We start from the raw sequence: 22,073 nt of genomic DNA on the forward strand, positions 1-22,073 counted from the left end.
GTGCAAGCGATTTTCTTTTTCATTTATTCATTTTGCGATCTACGAGGTTTATACATTGAGCTCATCTAATATACGGTCGTATTTTGATCTTTCTTTACGGCAAATATAAATTTGGAAAGTATTGCTAGCACGCATACGTTTCTACTTTTAGCCACAGAAAATTGCATGCATCCATGAGACAAGTGTGAACGCGTGAAAAAAAAAATCGAATCATCTTCAAATGCTTATATTTTCTAAATGATATGTTGGATTTAGAATTCCTTGTTGCCATTATAACTCTTAAATTTTTATCACTAAAACAAGACCAATCTCCATATTAAGTGCACACGAAGTTGCCTATGCTAAACTAAAATAGAAATTAATACTTAGGAGTAATGACCAAAATAGCCTACATCTTTAACACAAAAAATTTACTCATACTACTTAATTATCCAATCATTTTATAATGCCTTCCTATCATTAGTGTTATCTTCACATCATGTACATCATTATCTAGTATCAAACTTAGTTCCGCAAACAATTTATCATAAGCAACCTTTTAGAAACACTTGAGCATATTTGTGATAAATAATAAGCAAATTGGACCAAAGACAAAGTATTTTCTACCATGAAAAAATGACATCTAAACATATGCAAGTGGGTCTTGTTTTGAATGTGAGAGGAACACAGTGATCTAATCGGATTTGACTTGGGTGTTTATTTTTGAATTTATAATATTTTTAAGTTTTGAAACCACATTGCATATAATGTGTCGCCTAATTATACTTGTCTATGCATATAGGAGTGTATCGGTGTGGAAGAAAGAAAATGAAAGACTGTCACCTCATATGGTATTTGGATTGTCAGAAACATGTGGACAGTAGCAAGTCACGTGATGGCCCTATTACAGTGTTTCCGCATGGCCATCCGTAGAGTAGTCTTTACCTTATAAATTATATGGAGTTTAGGGTTTTTTTATTCTTTTTTATATACCTTTGATATCAGTATAGCATCTTCTATAAACTTATACAAATACACTTGTGCACATACCTTCACTCACATCCCTATGCGTAGTACATCCTAAATCCCCGTACTACACACATGATGATATTCATACCCTATTCCTGCAAAGGGTGTGTTTAGTTCCCACAAAATTTCCAAACTTTCCATCACATCCCCTATCACATCGAAATATTAAATATAGCAAATAACTCATACATGAAGTACTAAATATAGTTAAATAAAAAAACTAATTGCATAGTTTTGATGTACGTTGCGAGACGAATCTTTTGAATCTAGTTAGGTCATGGTAGGACAATATTTACCACAAACAAACGAAAAGTGTTACAGTGTGCTACAGTGACTGATGTGACTTTTTCTTCCACCTTTTCTCCTCATCTAAACACAGCCAAAGATTGATGAAAACATCCATAATATTATAGGCAACAAACATTTTTACAGTCTTAGTCACTAGGTTTGTGAATTGTGATACAAGAAATGTTATCTAGAAATAAGTGTGTAATAAAGATAGATATTTCATTATTTCTAGCTGTTCAAACACTTAGCGGAAGTGTCAATTCAATTGTTTGTGATAGGAATGAGTTCAACACTAAAAAGACGACACTCCAAGGATTATGGTTTCATGTTCCCTCTCTAAATCGGACAAATGGCATTTCCATATATCTTATAAACAAAGTAGCCCCAAAGCAAAAGTACCAGAGAAGAAAGCGGAACAAAAGTGAATCCAAAACTTTCATGTTTCATGGGGGAAAAACGGCGAGGACTAGAACACAAAGCTGGAGAGCTGCTGTGCACTGCAGGGTGCGGCTCAAAAGAAGGGAAAGACCAAAAAGCGCAGTGGCAACCTGTCGGCCCATGGGTCCCATGCTCCCCGCAGCCCCAACTGGGCCCCTTTCACTCACGCCTAGGGGATCACGCTGGTCCAGAATCTTCTTGGGCTACAAAGACGCGCGGGCTCCCTCACCGGGCCGACCCTCGTGTTCGTCCCCTCGGCCCCACACCCATGGGCCGAATCCTGTACGAACACTTCCCAAAACGGCAGTTTTTTCTTTTTTATATTTAAAAAAAATTAAAATTTTAAAAATAAATGTCCGTTTTGGAAAATTTCAAAAATATACACCGGTCGCCCTACGGGGGGCGACAGGGCTCAAATGTAATTTTTTTTCTTCAAATTTGCAACGAAGTCTCTGGAGAAAAAAAAAGAGGGGGGCTGTCGCCCCCCCCCCAACGGGCGACAGGCCCCTGTCGCCCACCCCAGGGGCGACCAACCAGTAGGCTAGCCCACTGGCGCCAGGGGGGCCGGTCGCCCATCCTGCGGGCGACAGGGGGGCCTGTCCCCCCCCCCCCCCCGGGCGACCGGGTCAGGCCGCATATATAAGGCCTCCCCCTCATTCCCTCCTCTCATTTGACCTCAAAAAATCCAAAAAAATTCAGAAAAAAGAGAGGGGTGAGAAGAAGGGAAGCGGCGAAGCTCTGCCGAATTCCGCACTTGTGATCTACCGGTAACTTCCGTATAAATTCGTTGATATTGTATAACAATTTAATTTAATTAGCAGATTAGCTGAATTAGATTTGGTGCTTTAGAACACTGGTTTAGTATTACAATTTCAGTACTATTACAGACTTTTTCAAATAAAATAATTATACATTAGAATAGAATTATGATAGTACATTATTGATATTGCAGTATAAGACAATAGAATTATAACAGTACCTATATTTTCACGCATCGATTTGGTATACGATATGTGCATTGCTTAAATTATTGTTTGTTATTTGGCGCACCACACTATAGCGCCAATATCTTCGTCAGGATCAACCTACATTCCGTGGAGCAAGTGTAAAGCCACCGTACCCAAAGGAATTGATGTGCCAATGTGCTTCTGCGGTTCGTTATGCAAGTTCATGCAATCTGAGGTTTTAGGAGATGACTACGGCATGAGGTTCTTTATATGTGAGAACTACGAATATGATCCACCTAAGCGATATGGTAAAGACCGGGCCAAGGTAGCAGGACAACATACGCTATTTTTCTATATGACCTAACATTGAATTATGATTCTAACTTGTGTTGGACAAAGTCTCCTCCGCCTCTTTGTGATTTTATGCAGTGGTTCGACACCGTGCAGTCGCAGCAGGCAAAGGACATTGTGGAACAAAAAGCAAGATGGGCTGCAGAACGTTGGCGCCGAATGAAGCACGAGGAACAGCAAGAGGAGAAGCGCAACAAAGAGCAAGAAGAGATCCGCAAGAGGATGGAGGAGGTGGATCGTAAGGCGGCGGCCGAACGTGAAGCTGACAGGGAGAGAAAGCGAGAGAGGGCACGCCGTGCGAAGGAAGCCGGGCCCGAAGCAATTAGGAAGGGCAAATATCCTAGGTGCACTCAGTAGAGTAGTATCATGTAATCCCGGCATTTTACATTCTATAAGGCAGGGTAGGTTTAGATGCAACAAAAAATTATCTTGTCGCGTGCACATGCCACTGCAATTAGTTGTTTATGTTTTAAGTTGAGAGCTTAACTCTGTGTGTTGTAGCCTTTACCATTAATTTGCAGTTGTAGCCGGGAGTCTATGAAATCTTTGAACTTTTCCTTAATATTTTCGGAGCTTTTCATGTCACTAGAATACTAAAAAACACACATTAATATAACGATAAGAATTAAGAACTAAGAAATACATCAGGGTCTGCTGCTAAAAAGCTCGAATAGCTCAAAATAGGAACCATAGTGTATCTAGCTGCGAGTACGAGATCACAGGTTGCCACTGCTCAGCACGGCGATCACGGGTTTCCCAAATGTCGCATTCTTTGCCCAGACATACGTGACAAAAGACGACAACCCAATAGCAGTGCTCTTCCAACATTTCAAAAAGATGTGACAACACGGCAACCACACCAGCTCACCTTCAAAGCAGTCTCTCTGGCGAGGACAACGGACCTGTCATTCTACAGCGAAGGTCTGTGGCGTGTAGTGGGGAAGGCGGCATCTAGGCGCGATCGACCGAGCGACAGTAATGCAGTGCTGTGACTCTGCATGCACAGAGATGCATCGAGTAGTCATTTCGAGAATCGAATCTAGCCTTTTCAGTGTTAGGTCAGCTAGCCTCTTCGCTGTGTTGTCATGTAGGTTTTTTAGGTGCATTTACACTCCACACTCCGGGTATCAAACCTTTGTGCGCCTATAAATACTCCCAAGTTTGTGAACTCCCAGCACAACTCAAACATCAAACCTCATTGTATACCCAATGTCTGGAGGTGGGTCTAGCGGGAAGAATTACTATGGTTTTGGGAAAGGAAAAGGGGGAAGAAAGGGAGACCCAGAATATGGGAGGGGTCTCTTGGACCTGATTCCTTTCCGGAACCAGTGTTTGAGTTTCCGCCACAGCACAAGAGTGAATTTACCAATGAAACTCCTCTTCGACAATACGATAACCGTAGAGAACCGTGGCCAAAATGCAGACATGGTGAGGACTGCTTAGTGCAGATGTGCACCGACGGGATGGATGGCGATCGGCGTTTCTTTAAATGTCCACACGCATGGGTAATACTCGGTTGTTTCATTTCTTTATCTTCAATGAGACACCTTACATGGAATTTGTTTTGCAGTCTTCCGATGCTTCAGAAAACTGTGGTTTTACTAGGTGGGTAGATCCTGCACCAATTGATTCTGTTCAGGAGTTCATCGAGTACCTCTAGATAAAGATCTTTGATCTGGAATGTAAAGTGAACCATTATGAGGAAGTGAGCGAGGGTAACAAAGACGACGAAGTTGATGATACCAGCAATGCAGCCGGTTCACAGGATGAACCATGCACTATTCCTTACTGCAACTGTCCTTGTCACAAAAAGAAGAGCCATGCGCCTCCGGCACCACCGCCTGCACCACCTGCAATGGGTGGATACTGCGGAGAAGGCTCAACGCAGTTTGCTACGTGGGGGTACGGCTACTAGGACTACCCTAGTGCTAGTGACATGCTGCATCATTGTGTTTGTTCTGTTTTTTTAAATTACCTAAGGCATGTTAAGTTAGTCCGGAATCTGTTTACCGTAGTTTGCAACGGGTTCTGACATGCACTGCATGTGTGATGTGTGTTTCATTATCGTTGTATTATGATGTAAAATTTGGTGGTTCACATTACGTAATTCATTTCTTAGTTCTTATTTCTTATCGTTATATTAATTGCATATGTGCTTTTTAATATTCTAGTGACATTAAAAGCTCCGAGGGCCATGTCCGTACCCAGCAGAGGCCTAAGAGGATCCGACGCCCAGCTGTGGACCGCTTATTTATACACTTCAACGTTCGCCTCTGACCACTCTCGTATTTTCCATTACAATCAATAGATGGTATGTTTATACTTCGATGCTCCATTACGACTAAGTACGATTCAAACTCGACATTATGTACATGTCCAGTGAATGCAAGTTTGGTACGAGACATACATACAAGCATAATACAACATTAACAATACTAAATGCGAATACATCTTAAACCGATGAACATCATATGTTATAGATCATGGCATGAAATCATCTAGGTCGTCATCCCAGTTGACAGATGGTGGTGCTGCAGATGGTGTAGTATGGCTCGACGAATCTCTTGGCTTTCACTTTCTCTCTTTTCTGATTCTAGGTTCATGTACAGGGGGATGAACATCATGTGTTGGAGGCCATAGTTTGGGGGGCATGAAGTCATCCATGTCATCATCCCAGTTAACACAAGTTTGTGCTGCAAGTGGTGCAACATGACTTGACGAACTTCCGGGCATCTGTTCTTGCGCAGGCCAAGTACTATCACCCGAAGATCTTATCCGCCTCCTTCGTCTAGTTTGCGGCATAAGTCCACCACCGAAGATACATACCAATTTACGGAAATTTGGTATCGTTTTGTTAATCAATTCCGTATTCTCAGGGTAATCCTAGCATATAATTAAAAAAACAATGTTACTATTTCATAAATATGGATTCGAAATGACGGACGGGATTACAACTGAATGAGAGTTACCTTAATGTGCATCTCATACACCTCTGGCCGCATCCATATCTTACAAGAACTTTGTAAGAATCCAATGATATTAGGATGATTCGCTAGTTCACATACTCTCATGTATATCTTCCGACGTTCTATCAGGTGTCCCTTTACATCTTGCGTCGTAATACCTCGAAATAATGTGAAATCTTTAAACTCTACTACTTTGGACAACACTATCGCTATCGTACCATCCGCTAACGGATCCAACTTCTTACTGATAACAAGATGTGTCATGATATCAAGTATTATACTAGATTTTTCTTCGGTCCATGAAAATCCTCCACAATTTGAGGCATCCATTGTCTTATGCTGCAATATCAATAAGGCACTTTCATAATTCTATTCTAATTCATAATTAATTTTTAAAAAAATTCTGTAATAGTACTGAAATTGTAATACTAAACGAGTGTTCTAAAGCACCAAATCTAATACAGCTAATCCACTTTTCTGTAGTAGATCAGGAGTACGCAATTCGACAGAGTTTCGCCGCTTTTCTTCTCCTCACCCCTCTCTTTTGTTTCTGAATTTTTAGACTCAAATGACAAAGGGAATGACGGCGAATGGTGGCCAGGGGTTAAAATAGGGGGGAGGGACCCTGTCGCCCCGTCAACGGGCGACAGGCCCCCCTCTTTTTTTTCTCCAGGGACTTCGTTGCAAATTTGAAGAAAAAAAATTACATTTGAGCCCTGTCACCCCCCATAGGGCGACCGGGGTATATTTTTGAAATTTTCCAAAACGGACATATATTTTTGAAATTTTAATTTTTTTTAAATATAAAAAAGAAAAAACCGCCCCAAAACGGGCTGGCACGCGCACGGACCGGCCCACCGCCTCCAAGATCGTGATGCCCGGCGCCTCGGGCCCACCAGCCAGGCAACCGACCGCCTCTCTCCGCGGCTCCGCCGCTACTCTTGCTCCTCGACGTCCCCACAGTTTCGTTTGGTTGCTTCCCGGCCGCAAGAGCGGGGTGTACCTCGCCTCACCGCCGTCCGCGCCGGCGCCACCGCGCCAGCGCCGCCATCTCTCCTACCTGGGAGTCCATCTCTCACAGAAGAAGAGCAGATCTCCGGGGCGTCCTCCACTCGCAACTCCATTCTAGGCCTTGTGCGCCAGCGCCGCAGGCAGTCCCGGTGTAATCCTCTGCAGCTCGTAAGCATCTGCGGAGGCTGTCTTTTACCTTCTCTTCCCCACATTAGTTCGTGCGAACCCTAGTAGTCCTCTGTTAAGAAATCTCTAAGCAAGAACTCTCAGGCGCTCGCCTGGGAGAGATTGGTTGGATTTATTTGCTGATTGGTTGAGCTTAGGGCGTGCTCTCCTTGCTTTTACGCTGATGCCGCCCTTTCTGATCTGCGCAGGAAGAAATTTGAGGGGGTGCTGGGGGAATTATTGTAGTTCCACCCAAGTCATCTGAAGAGCGGAATGCGTTGTCTCTGGAATTAAATTCCGTAGAAGTAGATCTTGCCATGGTTGTTACAGAAGGAAATGGTATATTTTGGGGATATCAGCTGCTGCGGATGTGGTATGTCGTCACATGGTTCTGCTCCAGTGATCATAAACGCGTCTACACGGTCTTTGAGGATTAGAGGGCATGCTGTCTCTTTGGATTATCCCACTAGGACTGAGCAGAAGAATGAGGCCAATCTAGTGGTGATACGACCAGATCGAAGACTGCGGGATGATTTTGTAGATGCAGGTGCAGACCACGGAAATGGCAGAATAGCTGCAGAGGTCAAGAAGTCTTTACCATCCCTGGAAGCTAATCTGAGAAAGCTGCTGAATGAGCAACAAAAACCAAGAAGGTCCTTGAATCATAACTCAGACATGGTGGCTAATGGGGCATATTTTTCAAAGCATAAAGCTGAGTGCTATGCCGACAGCCTCCGCCGGCACTGCAACAATGGGAAGCTCATTCAAGCTTGCCGCGTGATCGATGAGATGGTATTACATGGCCAAGTTCCAGATTCAAAGTGTTGTGTTAGATTAATCCGTGGGCTTGTGAGAACTGGTAAGGTCAACAAAGCTACGCATGTTCTTAAGGTCATGGTGCTTTCAGGTGGGATTCCTGATACCATCACCTGCAACATGTTGATTGCACAACTTTGCCGCGAAGGGCAGCTGAGTTCTGCAATGAAAGTTTTGGAGGATATGAGGTTTACCGGTTGCTCTCCAAGTGGCATCACTTTTAACACTTTGATTAGGTGCATGTGCGGCCAGCATATGTATGGCAGGGCAGTTTCCTTTTGGAAAGAGCAACTCACAATAGGTTGGCCACCATATGAGATGACGAGCACCTTGCTTGTTGATCTTGTATGCAAACATTGTGGTCCCATGCGGGCTCTTGAAGTATTAGATGAACTTGGTTTGGAGGGATGCCAACCAGATGTTGTCACTTACAATGCCCTTATCAATGCATCATGCAAAGCAGGCTGTTTGAACGATGCAAAGATGATCTTGACTTGTCTTGCAGCTGAAGGCATTGAACCAAATGGTACAACATATTGCATCCTGCTTCATTCCCTCTGTGACAAGAGAAGGTGGTTGAAGTCGGTGATTTGCTTGCACACATGAAGCAGGCAAATCGTGAGCCTGATGTTACTGCCTACAATATCTTTATCAACTACTTCTGTAAGTATGGACATCTGGATCAGGCAATTGATGTTTTGGAGATGATGGTGAGTGATAAATGCTTTCCTGATATAGTGACATACAACACACTTCTGAATGCCATCTCTAAAAGGGGGATGGTTGAAGAAGCTCTTGGAATTTTTCATGCTATTAGAGAAAATGGATGCCAGGTGGTTTGTATCACATACAACACCCTCATAGATGCTTTAGCAAAGAAAGGTGAGGTTATTAGTGCTATGGCTCTGTTTGATGAAATGATTGGTGATGGGATCAATCCTGATAATGTCACTTATGGATCACTTGTCATGGGCTTCTGTAAGAAGAACATGGCCAAGGAAGCACTGGAGCTTTTGAATCAGATGCTTGCTCTTGGCTTTGAGATTAAAGCAACTACCTTTTCCATGATGATCCAAGCATTGTGCAGAGAGTGTAAAGCTGAAACTGCTGCTAAAATATTAAGAGTAATGGTATCGAAAAATATCAACCACAGGACTGCATTTTATTTATCTATTGTCACCAGAGTTGCCAAGTCAGGTCAGGTTAAAGAGGCCCAAATGCTATACCAGGAGTTAGTAAAGTGCCAGGTCCTTAAAGAAAACTCCCAATTTACTTTAAGCGGTTAGTTTCTGGATTGTAAGATCCTCAAGTCACTCAATAATCAACAAAGTGATAGAAAAATGCAAATCAGCTGACACAGCAGATAATTTCTGGAAGTTTTGCACTGTGAATAATGTCTTCAGTGAGGTACCTCACTCCTGTTGTTTATTTTCGTGGTTGTTTATATTGCATATTTAGTGGGTATGGATGCAATGGCAGTTATGACATGGTTCATGCCTTTTCAGTCTCGTATAGTTTTTTTAGTATTCCTTTATAAACATTTACTAGGACCTCATGTGCAATCAATGATTTGGCTTAGATTTTTTTGGTATTCCTTTATAAACATTTACTAGGACCTCACGTGCAATCAATGATTTGGCTCGGATGCTCGTGTCGAATATAGGCACATGTCAATTGTTGTTCTATGCCAGACCTTCTGTTGCATCATTAGCACATGATTTTTGTTTTCCCATAGAACATGTGAAGTTGGGGATACCATTCTTTGCAACTATATTTCTTTCTCAACCACATTGTGTATTTGTTGTCGATGTCCACAGACTTCAATTATTAGTATTTGGTTAAGATAAGCTTTTACCATACCTTTTGCAAATCTATTGCATTTTCTCTATGTGCACTGTTTTCTTTCCAAAGATGGCTCCATTTGTCCCTGTATTTTTAGTTAGATGAGACTGTCTATGTGAAACATCAAATTTTTACAAATGCTTTGTCTCTTAAGTCTCAAAGTAGTAAGCTATGTCTGTCTTTTTCCTCTCTTATGGTAGAATTAGTTGGGGTCATGTTTCAGAAAGAATAAGTTGTGTTCATTAAACTTGGAGAGAAAAAAAAGGGCGAGCTTAAGCAACTCTCCTGGTGGCTTTCACACCTCCACGCCATAAAAATTCTGTTCCTAGTACATGGTTAATGAATAAATTTTCATTGTACTGTTTCCTTCAAAGAGAAGTATAGTCTAGCACTCTAGCTACTGTTGCAAGTATGTAATATTCCGTAACTTATACAGCATCACATAACCGTGCTGCTGTCTTCAGGTCCACTTGTTTGAGGACTGTTGACCAGTACCACACCATGATGCTTGCTTGATGGCTCTTGGCATAGAATGGACACGGTGGGGTCATGCTCCACATTTCTTCATTTCTTCTTTAGTCTTACAAAGCAGCAGCCAGCAGGATTGTTCAGAGACTGTAGTTCCATGCCATTCTTCTGCACGCATCACCTCATTAAGCATGGTTATCAGCCGATGATTGATTATGTGTTCACATATTGTGCTTGTACTCCTGGAGAAGTTGTCTTTGTTCATGTAGTCACCTCAACGGGACCTTACGACGGCCTCCTGTATTTCTGGAGGATTGGCAGTGGCCAATGCTCAATGCTGCTTGCAAAATTGTATATGGTTGCGCTCACGTTGATTTCTTTTGTGATCGAAGAGTCATTGATGATGGAATGGATGGAATGGACATGTGGGACCGGGGCATATTCACCACGGCAAACGTTGTCTCTTCTAATTTCAAAATCTTTTCTTTAGGTGTGCCACAAAATATTGCATTTATCTCATAAAATCTTCTTTTGTTGTTAGGCCAGTCTAAGTGCACAGTTGCATTCCAGAGTTAACAAGATTGAGAAATTGGTAACTATACCGGTTGGATTTCACGGTGATGAAACTCTTCTCTTATATCTCATGAAATTCTCCCTTGCTGAAGTGGCATGCTATTTAATGCTTATGAAACTCTTGATGAAACTTCCATTAAGACTAGACTTACGATAAAAGAAAAAAAGGAAAGGAGGTTGCACATGTATCAGAGATTGCTTGGCGATGTGAAAACCACGGTAGGCCTCAGCTAACGGTCGCCAAAATCGTTGCGCAAACATCACTGTTCATTCACGGATCAGAGTCCAATGGCCAGATAAATTCTGGAACCACGATTGGTTTGAAAGTTGCAGGGCGCGCATTTAGCAGCATACATGCGCGGTATACGGTGTACCTATGGGCTATGACGGGTATGTGTCTGTTGGATTGAGGAGATAGTTGTGTGCGTACGCCTGCGGACTACAGCATGCATGATACCAGTTGGATGGGGATGCGTATCCTGTGCAGTTACTGCTAGGGAACTAGAGCCAGTGCCTAGTTCAGGTTCAGCAGAAGATTCGTTTGTTTTCGGTCGGATGCAGATGATCGCTTTGGCGTAGTAAGGCAATTAATAACAGATTGGATGAACTATCCTTCACAAGATTCTAAGAATTTGTCAAACTGCACACTGTTGTACGTTTGGTACGAGGACAGACTCGCCTAAGAATTTTGGATTGGTCGAAAGGAATGGGTCGTCAGCACTGCCTTCACAATCCTATCCTAGATAGTATGGTTCTTCGACCGATTTGTGTTCACTTAGACCATTTTTAATGGGGAGTGTTATCGCATAGTTAATAGATTGTAAACTCCATTAAAGTTGGCCTTAGACTGGCGTTCTATTCTTTGTGGTTTTTTCTTATGGTTAAACCTATATTTATAGCAAAAATATCCTCAGGCATAGACATCTTTTTCCACTCTTCCGCCGACTAGGTGCGAAATCTTTTCTTAGAAAAACACATAAAGTGCTAGGAGGAGAAGAAGCAAGCGTCCACGAGTAGCTAGAGTTAGATGTCGTGCACTTAATTTTTTTTTGCGAGATTATTGTTCGTTGAAGTAGCCTAATAGCACGAGCTTGTTAGCAAGATAAACATTGGAGTTTGTTATGAGATTTGGTAGTGCCGCTGCTATATAATGAGCACGGCTAAACCTATTCAAGGTTAACGAAGGAATTAGTTGTTCCTTTAATTGATTATTCAGAGCCTCCTCGAGGGAGAGCACGCCTCCGCCCCCTTGCTAATCCCCATCCAATCTTACCACAGTCCACACACAGCATGTCAGCTGCTGTTTTGCATTTGATGCATTTGACAATGGGCGACATCATTTTCGCTGCCAACTTCAAGGCTGCAATGAAGCTCTTAACCAAGATCACATCCATCAAGGATGTTGGAACGATGCCACCACAATTAAAGAGATCCACGTGCTCTAATCTGAGGACTCGGATCAGCCACCATGACAAGCAAAGGAGCACCCCGTTCTCTAATCCAAGGGAGCAGAGCAGTTTCGGCGAACATGGAAGATGGTGGTTGCGGTGGCAGTCAGCAAACACTAGTCAATGGTTGGGTCGGAGAGTGGCACACCGTTTTGGGATAAACCTCTGGAGAGGTCACCCTTATATTCTGGTATGACCTGCTTTTTGGTAACAGGACCGTATAAATCATACGTAAACAAGACTTTATCGTGATATCATGACAGAAAAATTGCACAACAAAAAAATAAAGGAAATATTGCCAACATAAGTTTCCTTTAAAAGATAGTGACAGCAAGTAATATAGATGCACATATAAAGTTTCAACATAGAGGGCGAAAGTTGACTCGAAATGCAAACAGCGTATCAATGCCAACAAAACGAACCAACCTAGAACATTCTCCAAATTTACACCTTAACAAAAATTGGATCGCCAATGTTATCTACCTGTTTGTTAAAAAAAAATACTATGCACCCAATCCACGGCTTCCTGGTAGTGTTACAAAATGACAACAGTATCCATGCCCTGAGGTCTCTGAGCTCTCTCAAAATGTTTGAACGGCAATAAACCAAGAACTACAAAACACCACGCTGATGAGAAAGCAGAATCTGAAAGCTACATACCACGATCAAAGTCGCTGGTGGAATAGCTAGCTTGCCCTTCAAGAGATTAACGAAAATGGCAGCCAAACATTAACAGTTCGGCCCCAAAATTTGCGCACAGCAATTGAATTAACATACACCCCCCAAAAGGACCAATCAGAACACAAATGGAACTAGTCGACCAGGAAGGGTCCTTCACTTCAGTATCATTTGTGACTGTTGAGGTTGTAGCCTTTACACTGCAGAGCACGCCCATCAACCTCCCTTCCCACGTTTTCCAGCCAAGCAAAAATGTTTGCACAACATGACAACTGACAAATATTGAATCAGACCTGCACAGTAAAACTTGTAAGTAGTTTCTGGTGTTACTGAATCTGCTGCGAGCCACCAATGGCATCCACAGGGTAGCCACCAACTTTACAATTCTTCTGCTTCCCAACCAAAATCATCCATGTCTGACCAAATTCAGGCAGCAAGAACTGTTCATGGAAAATGAAAATTTAAAAAACTAGTAGGACCATGACCATAGGTATATCATTAGAAAAGTTTCTCAACTTTGCAAACATAATAATAGTTCAGGAAAATAAAACACCAGAAACCAATGTGCCAGCCAGTCATTAGGTGCCAGAAGTGGTTTTAAACCACCAAAACTTTTATGTCAGTTCTGGTCTTAAGCTGACAATATGTGATGTCTAAAGTGTACCATCATGTCACTAAAAGGACATGAACATGTCAAGTTTAATCGCTAGAGAAAATAAGATAGCATTCCCTCCATTGCACAACAGATATCTGCCCACCGCCTGTATGCATCAGACCAAGGGTGTCCCTGTGTTTTTGAAAAATTCATGGTGTCTTCCCCAATTCATTTACCTATCCTATCATGTTGCGATATTAGATTTATCAAACAATATCATGTAGAAACGCTTACGCTATTCAGAATGGAGCCTCAAGTGATTCATCCCACACATCACCACTTCCATTTGAAGCATCTTCACCGTCTTCTTCCATTGACAACCTAATATACTCTCGATGCGCGAATCGATCCCACTCAGTTAGGGTTGGGTTTTCACGTTCCTGCAGTAAACAGTATCTTATTTAAGTTTATACTTGGCAGTGAATCTAAAACTTTATGAAGGGTTATAATCACCTGGCGAATGAGGAATGGATCACGAGTTTCAAATGCCATGAACTTGTTCAGATTGAAAAGAATGTTGAATATATTTCCTGAGAGTTTACACCGTTTTAAGTCCCGTAGTGTAAAATAACTCTCGTTCTGTAGAAAGGGAAAGTTTTATCAAATCCAGTTAAAATGCTTTATGATTATGTTTGAGAATCTACCTCTGGTCCAATCATATCAATCATCTGGCATAATATGTCCTCAAAAAGCACAGGCTCCTGTGCCATGCACTCCATACGGTGCAATTGCTCCTCATAGAAAAATTGCATTTCATTCTTAGTTAAAATACCATTACCATCAAGATCAATGCACTTAAACCTGTAAAAATTGTTTCACATATTTCAAAAAACATACAACAATCTGAATTATACACTACACTAGCACAAAGATACACAGGTTGCAATTAAAAGCAGATGCAGTATGAGAATATAGTACCCTCCTCAGGTTAAAAGATGCTGAATCTTTATCTTTTAAAATGGGAAACATCATTGATGTTTTACTACATTTGTCAAGATTATGAAAATTCAATGGGGGTTCATCAGATAAACATCAATTATGAAGATTCAATACATGTACATAAAAAATACGAAATATGTTAGGCATCCCAGCACTTGGAAATGGGGTGTGTGCACCTCCGCCACACGTTAAGAGTATAAATTGTAAGATGGAAGACAATAGTAACAATTCTCCAAATGCACGTACAAGACACCTATTCAGAACACAATTACCAGTATTCAAGGCTAGGCTCAGATGATTTGTCTTCCTCTGATAATATGAAGTAAACAAAGTCTTCATAACCCATCTTTCCTTCTGTCATGCTTGTGAATTTCCTTGGTATCTAAGTCACAGTACAATAGCCAATATAATGACACAAAGCATAACATTTTCGTAAACAATGGCCAAGTTCTGAATGCACCAAGGGAATAGACTAACCTGTGTAAAAATTCTATCAACTATTCTATAGGTCAATGAATGATTTCCATATCTGATAAGGTTTTCCTTATCAATCAAGAAATCGTGATCTGTATCCAGCTCCCAAAATTTGCAGTAAATCACATAGAAGTGCTCATATGAGAAGTATCTGTGTCAAAATGTAAGCCAACATTATCACTATTGGGAAGCATCATGCAAGAATATTATTACTGTATGAAGAGCATCAGTAAATGTAATCCACACAATAACTAATGGAAGTATGAGGTACAGAAATGCATGTAAGAAACTGGATCATGAAAAATAATGCAATGAAAGCCCTGTTCTGCTCAGAACTCATGGGCATACACACACAAATGGACACTGGCAATCTGTTAACGAACAACGCATTAATTACCTCAACACTTTGTTGATATCTTCTTCCTCATCTAATTGCTGAAGCGCAGCAATTAAATTTCCACGTTTGAGCTCTCTCAGCGTAAGATGGCCATTTCCAGATCTATTTATGGAGTAAAAGATTCTGTATATTACAGTTTCCGCTGAAGAAACAAAATCAAGAATGGTTATAGATGAATGTAATACAGCAAAAATCAGCTATAGATCGAAACATCCAGCAAATCTTATGTCAAAATCATAATGAGTTGCTTTTAAGTAATGATTGGCAATGCTCCAGACTTCAAGCAACCAAAACCTAATTTTACAGCATTTCACAATCATTATGGAAAAGAATTTAAATCAGAAGTGCTATCATTGCCCATTGATCTCTGGCAAGAACCACAACGTGAAAGACAAAGTTATCAGGCTGAATAAAAAAAAAGTATCATATTATTAGTGTTGCAAAGAAGAGACCGTGTTTTCATGACCTAGACAAGTTTGTTGCAAAAACAGATGCACCCAGAAAATCATCATATTTACTAACCCTAGCAAAAAGTCGATCAGTTTTGAACTAACAATGCAAGGATGCCATTATACATCAGGTACAGGGCTTGTCTTTTACTTCACATGTGCATGTCTTAAGGAACAAAAAAAAAAGGCATTGAAAAGCATATCTATGAAGTACTCCATTTTCTTTTACTGGGCACATGTTTTTTTGTTTAGCTGTTCAGGAATAAAGGCAGCACGGTTGTCCCAATGCAGAAATGTACTCCATCCCATGAGAAGTGCAATCCTAGAATTTGAAAAAAAAAATACCACAAAAGAGTGCAATCCTAGAAATTGGGCAATAAAACCTACCTAATTAAGTGGTCAGATTTGATTTGCATGCCAAAATTAGCTTCTATCCATGATTTTTGGAAGTCTGATTAGTTGCACATGATCAATAAATGAGGGCATGGATGTCATTTCACGCCACCACTAATCTGTCTGAAAAAAAACTAAAATTTCATTCTTCATGTGACAAAGGGAGTACAGTAATACCCCTAGTTAAGTCTATGCGTGTGTGATGCATTAACACGTTGCTATTCCCAAGTTGCCAAGCAGTCATGAGTAACAGGCATGCTGTTCTAACTCAACCCACAATTGGTGCCCAGCCATGCCGCTTCTGTGCAGCTTTATTAACTATGATAGAAACCAGGAGCCCATAGAGGCTAGCAGGGCATGCACACTTCACACCAAGAACAGGCGAGTGGCAACATCCTTGGTCCTTGAACCAAAAAAATTGTGCCCTCTAGTCCCAAATGGAGGGAGTATAAATTGGAGTAAATAATTAGTCTGCTTAGTTCCCTCGGATAGCAGGAATTACCATATCTCTCCTGAAACTCCGGGGTCCCTTGTAAGAATTCTAAGCCAGGGTGAGTTGCCAGTAGTTCTTTTAGGACAGGCTTGAAGTCATCCTGTACATATCAAAGAAAATATAATATTCATATAAAAAAGAAAATATAATATTTTCTCAGTATAAAAGAAATCATACAAAATTAGGGTGCATTTGGCAGAGTTCCCAGAGCTGATTCTCTGCTGAATCCAGCAGGAGCTCTGCCAAACAATTTTTCAGAGAGAAGTGATTCTATGAAATGAACTAAGAGGCTGGGAGCTGAAAAAAGTATCTTCTGATTCTGTGAAGTGATTCTCCTTCTCCATCCTCATTTTAAGAGTTTATGCTAGAGAATCACTTTCAACCACAGAATCACTTCTCTTAGAGAATCAGCTCCCATAGAGAATCAGAATCAGATTAAGCTCTACCAAATAGGCCCTTAGAATCTCTCCAGCTTGAGTTATCTATTTCTGTGTTAATATTGAGAATAGTTAGGAAAATACTGCTGACCTGAGTGAGATAGTTGTAACCCGGCTTTCTTAATATTTCAAATATTTGGCTAGCCATATCCATCGTAATCTTATTGTCATTGATCCAATACTCAACAAATGCATCCCTGTGATCAGAGATAAGAGTCAGAATACCAAATCAAAATCTGAAATGCAATTACAAGTGTTACCTGGAATAATCAGTTTGAGAGGTAAAACGGGTTTTATTCAAAAAAAGAGGTAAAACAGGCAGCTAATTACATAGAACCACTAATAGAAATCATCATGTGTGGAGATGTAAGTTTGATGCAGATTAACTCAAAACCCACCCCCTTTCCTACTAGAGTGAAATAGAGTGCGTCAATGGGTTAATTGACCCATTTGCGTACCAAATCACATGTTCTAGCATGGCAAAGAGAAAATAACTAAACATAACATCATATTCCCCACTAGTCATTACTAAAACAAAAAACAATGCAGAAGTTGTGGGGTGTCAAATCTTACTACCAGAGCTATGGTGCATGTTACAAGATCTGACACACTAGTAGAGGAAAGTCAAGCTAGAAGCTACAATACATTTTTTACAGTGAGAATGCTCAATCAAGAAGCCTGCGACCCAAAAGCTTACAAATCAGTGCCTAAGGTATGATCTACCATTGCAGATTTACATGTATGGACAAAGTCAAGAAAAAATAGCACCAGTGATTCACAGTAGAAGGATAACAAAAACCACTTTAGCATATTCTAAAATCTTAGTCCACCTGATCTAAATTCTATATATTTCCTTTAATATACATATGGATGCATCCTTCAACCAATAGGCAGCCAGTTTTCAAAGCCATGTGACGGAGAAACTATCACAAAACATTGAAATCTCATTCCTAGCAGTCCAGGTACTAACCAGACAGGATACAAGACTTCCAACTTAAAGAACTTGCATCTATAAAAGAAAACAAACTGACCAAAAAATATTAAATGTTGGTTTGGTCGCAAGATAGCAACATCAATACATCATGATCTTAAAAAGATAATTTAGCACTTGAAGATCACATAGTCCATTAAGAAATCACGTCATAAGTTATAAAAAAATAGTCAATATGAAATGTCCAACTAAAATGCTGAAGACCAATGAAGAGTTTTGGCATAAGCTAAGAATACTATCTGTCTTGAAGTGACAGAAGAGGTAAAAGGCCGAAACAGACGACTGTAATCACAGGACTGAGATCGAGCATGTTTACATGCTTCAGCAAGGACAGGGAAAAGGAATGAAGACACCAAAGAAGAAAGAGCTGAAATAAGATAAAGGACACTGGCCTGACATCTGAAAGTAACTACAGTCCCTCAACTGGGTCTTTAGACGGGCATCACTAGACCTTGGATTCGGATGTAGAACATCATACCTTGAGACAGTTCCAGTGCACGCAATATCAATTTTCTTGAAAAGAACACTAGAGAAGAACGAAGGAAGCTTGCATATGTCCTTTGTGACTGATCTGAATTCTGGTATGGACAAGGTATATGAGCTTCAGAATTCATATCAATGCCAAAAATCAAGATGTGAGACCATATTCACCTTGAATCTGAAGACCCTCCCCACCAAAAAATAAGTGATCTATTCTAGATAAGCACTGCTCCTTCAAGTCTTTTGGAGGAGGACGCCCATTCTTGAAGTAAAACTACAACACATATTGGTCCAACAAAATTTGACGCTTAAAAAATGAATGTAGGAGCAAAAACTTGAATTATTGTTAAAAGATAGGCAGGAAGTACCTGAGGTATAACTTCTCTCACTGGTTCACTAACTAATTTCAAAGGAGAACCCAAGGACGATGGTCCAGCACCAGATCCTCGTCTCATAACACGGGGAGAACCAGAAGTGCTCCTAGGAGAAAGTGGAGGAGCACTACCAGCAGGAAACATCGATGGTAGAGAACTACTTGAAGCAGCATTTGTACTAGCAGAGGTACCAGCAACATTAAGCGTAGTACCAGCTTTTGCATCCTCAATCAAAGACTTTACCTAGTGGAACATGGAAAGCATAAGAAACCATGGATAATACACTACAGAGTTTCAGGTCATTCACATAAACACAAAGAAAGAGAAACTCAATAATATACAATAACATGAGTTTACAGAAGATAAAGCAGGTGCTGGGGAAGGTATCTAGATAATCACATAAGAAAAAGACAACCATGTAGAAGATGTGCAAGTACAGTATTAACATTGGTGGTGCTCACAGTGACACAGAACATTGTAGAATCATCGGACAAAGAAGTAACACTATCCTAATAAAATCTAAAGCTGTAGAAAACACTACCCTAAGCTTCCGTAAAGCATCATGTAGTCAATACAGGCTTTTCATAATTAACCCCAAGGCATCAAGCATATAAATCCATTCAACCTTAAATCCCCATCAACTTCTAGCTGCAATTGGACATCCTTGATTCCTCATGGAAACAATCTTATGGAAAAATTGAATTATTGAAGGACAAAGATCATAACAAACCACAGAAATCGTTACCACTTGCAATATATCTACATTTATAGCTTCCACCACAGGAAATGCTATTACATAAACAAATTACTGTAGTGGTAGCATCAGTGCTTGTTTTATGGTCTATTCGTGGAGTGCTAGTGGATACTATTTATGATACAACAATAAGGTACAGAGGCATGCATAAACTAAGCTACCAAAGAGCACTTGACGACAATCCAAGCCAAGCAGCAGCGCATACTCTATCAACTAAGAAGCCATTGCACTCCGCATCAAATATAAATAAATGCAGTTATTCACTAAAGGCTACCAACCACAAACCAAAAAAATGAGGTAAGAATCAAAACCAGCATTATTGTTGAAAAGTTCATTTATAGCACAACAAACTTCAATTCTTCAAATATCCCGTATTCTTCTACAATAATGCTATTGCAAAGAGAAACTCTCAAGTCCAAAACACCAAGTCGATGAAAATGTCAAATCAATCCATGCATTGGTGCACCCACCATAAGTTCTTTGCAAAACTGATCGACAGCATGACCTCACTCAAATGAAAACGGGCATAGATACCATCTTGAGCTTCTTGCGGCAGAGGAATGGCATCAATAAGAGTCTTCTACAGTTGTCACTCAAACTGACAAATTAACTAATTCAGATCAAATAATCAACTAAGAAAAGGCACCCCCAACACCCCACGCTCACTAAAATACAGATCTAACACCTGCCTGACTCCCAAGTTTACAACAATCAAAGCCAACCCGTTGCACAGAGACTACAAGATGAAGACCGACAGATAATCACATTAAGCACATACAAATGCTATATCCATGCTGCCCAGTTACTGAATTTACCTTGGCAAGTTCAAGAACAAAACCATAGACGTACGGAAATATCTAAGAAGAAAGACAAACCAAGCCAATAAACGGACCATACACTTTGATCTACCAAACTCTGTCATCATACTTGAATCGAAGACAAAAGCTCATAAATGCGAACAATCTAGCCAGTACGCGCCGCGGAGCCAAGCACACCAACCAAACGATATTTCTAATGAGCATGGGCCCAAGATCACAGAGTTCACACGAAAATTAAGCACAAACCAAGTCAATCAGGCATAAAACCCAAAGCAGAGCGCGGAAGGCGAGAGGACGCGTGGAGGGATACCAGCTTGGCCGTCTCGGGTAGCACGAGCCACTGCGAGTAGAGCGCATCAGCTATAATGGAATTCTCACGGAGCGCGCCCGGCGCGAGCTCTGGTAGCTGCAGCAGCTCCGGGTCCAGCACCGCCGCGTCCCTCCTCGCCGGCTCCACCTCCATTACTCCCAAACCCTAACGGCCTTCTCATGCACCAAGCGGGCGACCAAAACCCAGATCTGCCCCGCGCGTCCGGACGCTGCTCCGGTGGGGAGGGAGGACGCAAATCGGAGCTCGGGAGGATCGGCGTCGAGCGACGAAGGAGGATCGGGTGCCAGCGGCGGTGGGATCTGAGGCGGCGGCCGGAGGCAAGGGCGGGAGCAGGCGAAACCCTAGGCAAGCAGCGGAGCGAGTGGTGCTGAAGATGGGGGAGACGGGAAGACGGGGGCGCGGTAATGGTGGGCGTCGATATGACAACGGAGGGCGAAATAGATTTGTCTTTCGGATGGCACTTTCGGTTTGGGCTAAGCGAGCTATGCGCTGAATGTTGCAGGCAACCCCTCACTGAATCTCTCTCGTGTCAGGAAGTGTACCTACCAGTCTACAAAATAAACCGGGAGATGGTTACAAGTTCATCGAGTAACCACAATCTCCATACGTACTTGGTTCGTGGTTTATGAAAATCACGGTATTCATCTTGTCCGGTTTGTCTGCTTTATTCCAACTTATGTTCTCTCACAGGATGTCGAAATCAACGGACTTTAATGTGGGCGATGATAAAAAAAACTTTGATATGCGGGGGTAAGACCATCCCCACGGCATTGTTTGAGATGTAGAATAACTTTCTCACAGCAGGCCAAGAAAACCCCCGAACCCCTGCCCCACCCGTACACGGGGGCCCGTCGCATTGTGAGTTAGGCCGGGCACCATAGTACTTTGGACATGAGGCAGGCGAGGGTTTTTTTTACCCGCAGGCGGAAATTCGTCCCGACCAGGGATCGAACCCACAACCTGCGAGGTGCCGCCGGACTGCCGTGACCAACTGATCCGACATCCTTTAGTGTGTAGGCGATGATGAAATATAACTTTTGGTGGGTGGATATGACTCCACGTTATTGTGTGTTGTTACTTAGATCTTTA

At 41.5% G+C, this 22,073-nt stretch overlaps 2 protein-coding genes across 4 annotated transcripts; one reads left to right on the plus strand and one right to left on the minus strand.

Moving 5' to 3' along the window:
- Positions 1-6,927: 6,927 nt before the first annotated feature.
- LOC120690444 (pentatricopeptide repeat-containing protein At1g08610-like) lies at positions 6,928-10,755 on the plus strand. Its single transcript, XM_039973089.1, is given in 4 exon segments — positions 6,928-7,177; positions 7,384-8,564; positions 8,567-9,397; positions 10,297-10,755. Coding segments are annotated over 2 exon segments (1,764 nt in total). The 5' UTR covers positions 6,928-7,177; positions 7,384-7,510; the 3' UTR covers positions 9,277-9,397; positions 10,297-10,755.
- Positions 10,756-12,661: 1,906 nt separating this feature from the next.
- On the minus strand, positions 12,662-21,475 carry LOC120687677 (probable serine/threonine protein phosphatase 2A regulatory subunit B''delta). Of its 3 annotated transcripts, none has more exons than XM_039969705.1 (13): positions 20,964-21,475; positions 19,076-19,324; positions 18,879-18,981; positions 18,706-18,805; positions 17,328-17,433; positions 16,809-16,899; positions 15,465-15,606; positions 15,071-15,218; positions 14,866-14,975; positions 14,299-14,455; positions 14,108-14,233; positions 13,889-14,034; positions 12,662-13,439 (listed from the first exon to the last, which is right to left on the minus strand). In XM_039969705.1, exons 1-12 carry the CDS (start codon positions 21,114-21,116, stop codon positions 13,894-13,896), a joined length of 1,626 nt encoding a protein of 541 aa, XP_039825639.1. In that variant the 5' UTR covers positions 21,117-21,475; the 3' UTR covers positions 12,662-13,439; positions 13,889-13,893. The 3 variants fall into 3 exon arrangements, with proteins under 3 accessions (XP_039825639.1, XP_039825640.1, XP_039825641.1); XM_039969706.1 differs by having other exon boundaries at positions 12,674-13,292; positions 20,964-21,428; XM_039969707.1 differs by lacking the exon at positions 12,662-13,439 and adding an exon at positions 13,460-13,786 and having other exon boundaries at positions 20,964-21,428.
- Between the last annotated feature and the right edge of the window lie 598 nt (positions 21,476-22,073).

Source organism: Panicum virgatum, chromosome 9N (assembly GCF_016808335.1).
Source record: "Panicum virgatum strain AP13 chromosome 9N, P.virgatum_v5, whole genome shotgun sequence".
Classification (NCBI taxonomy): Eukaryota; Viridiplantae; Streptophyta; class Magnoliopsida; order Poales; family Poaceae; genus Panicum; species Panicum virgatum.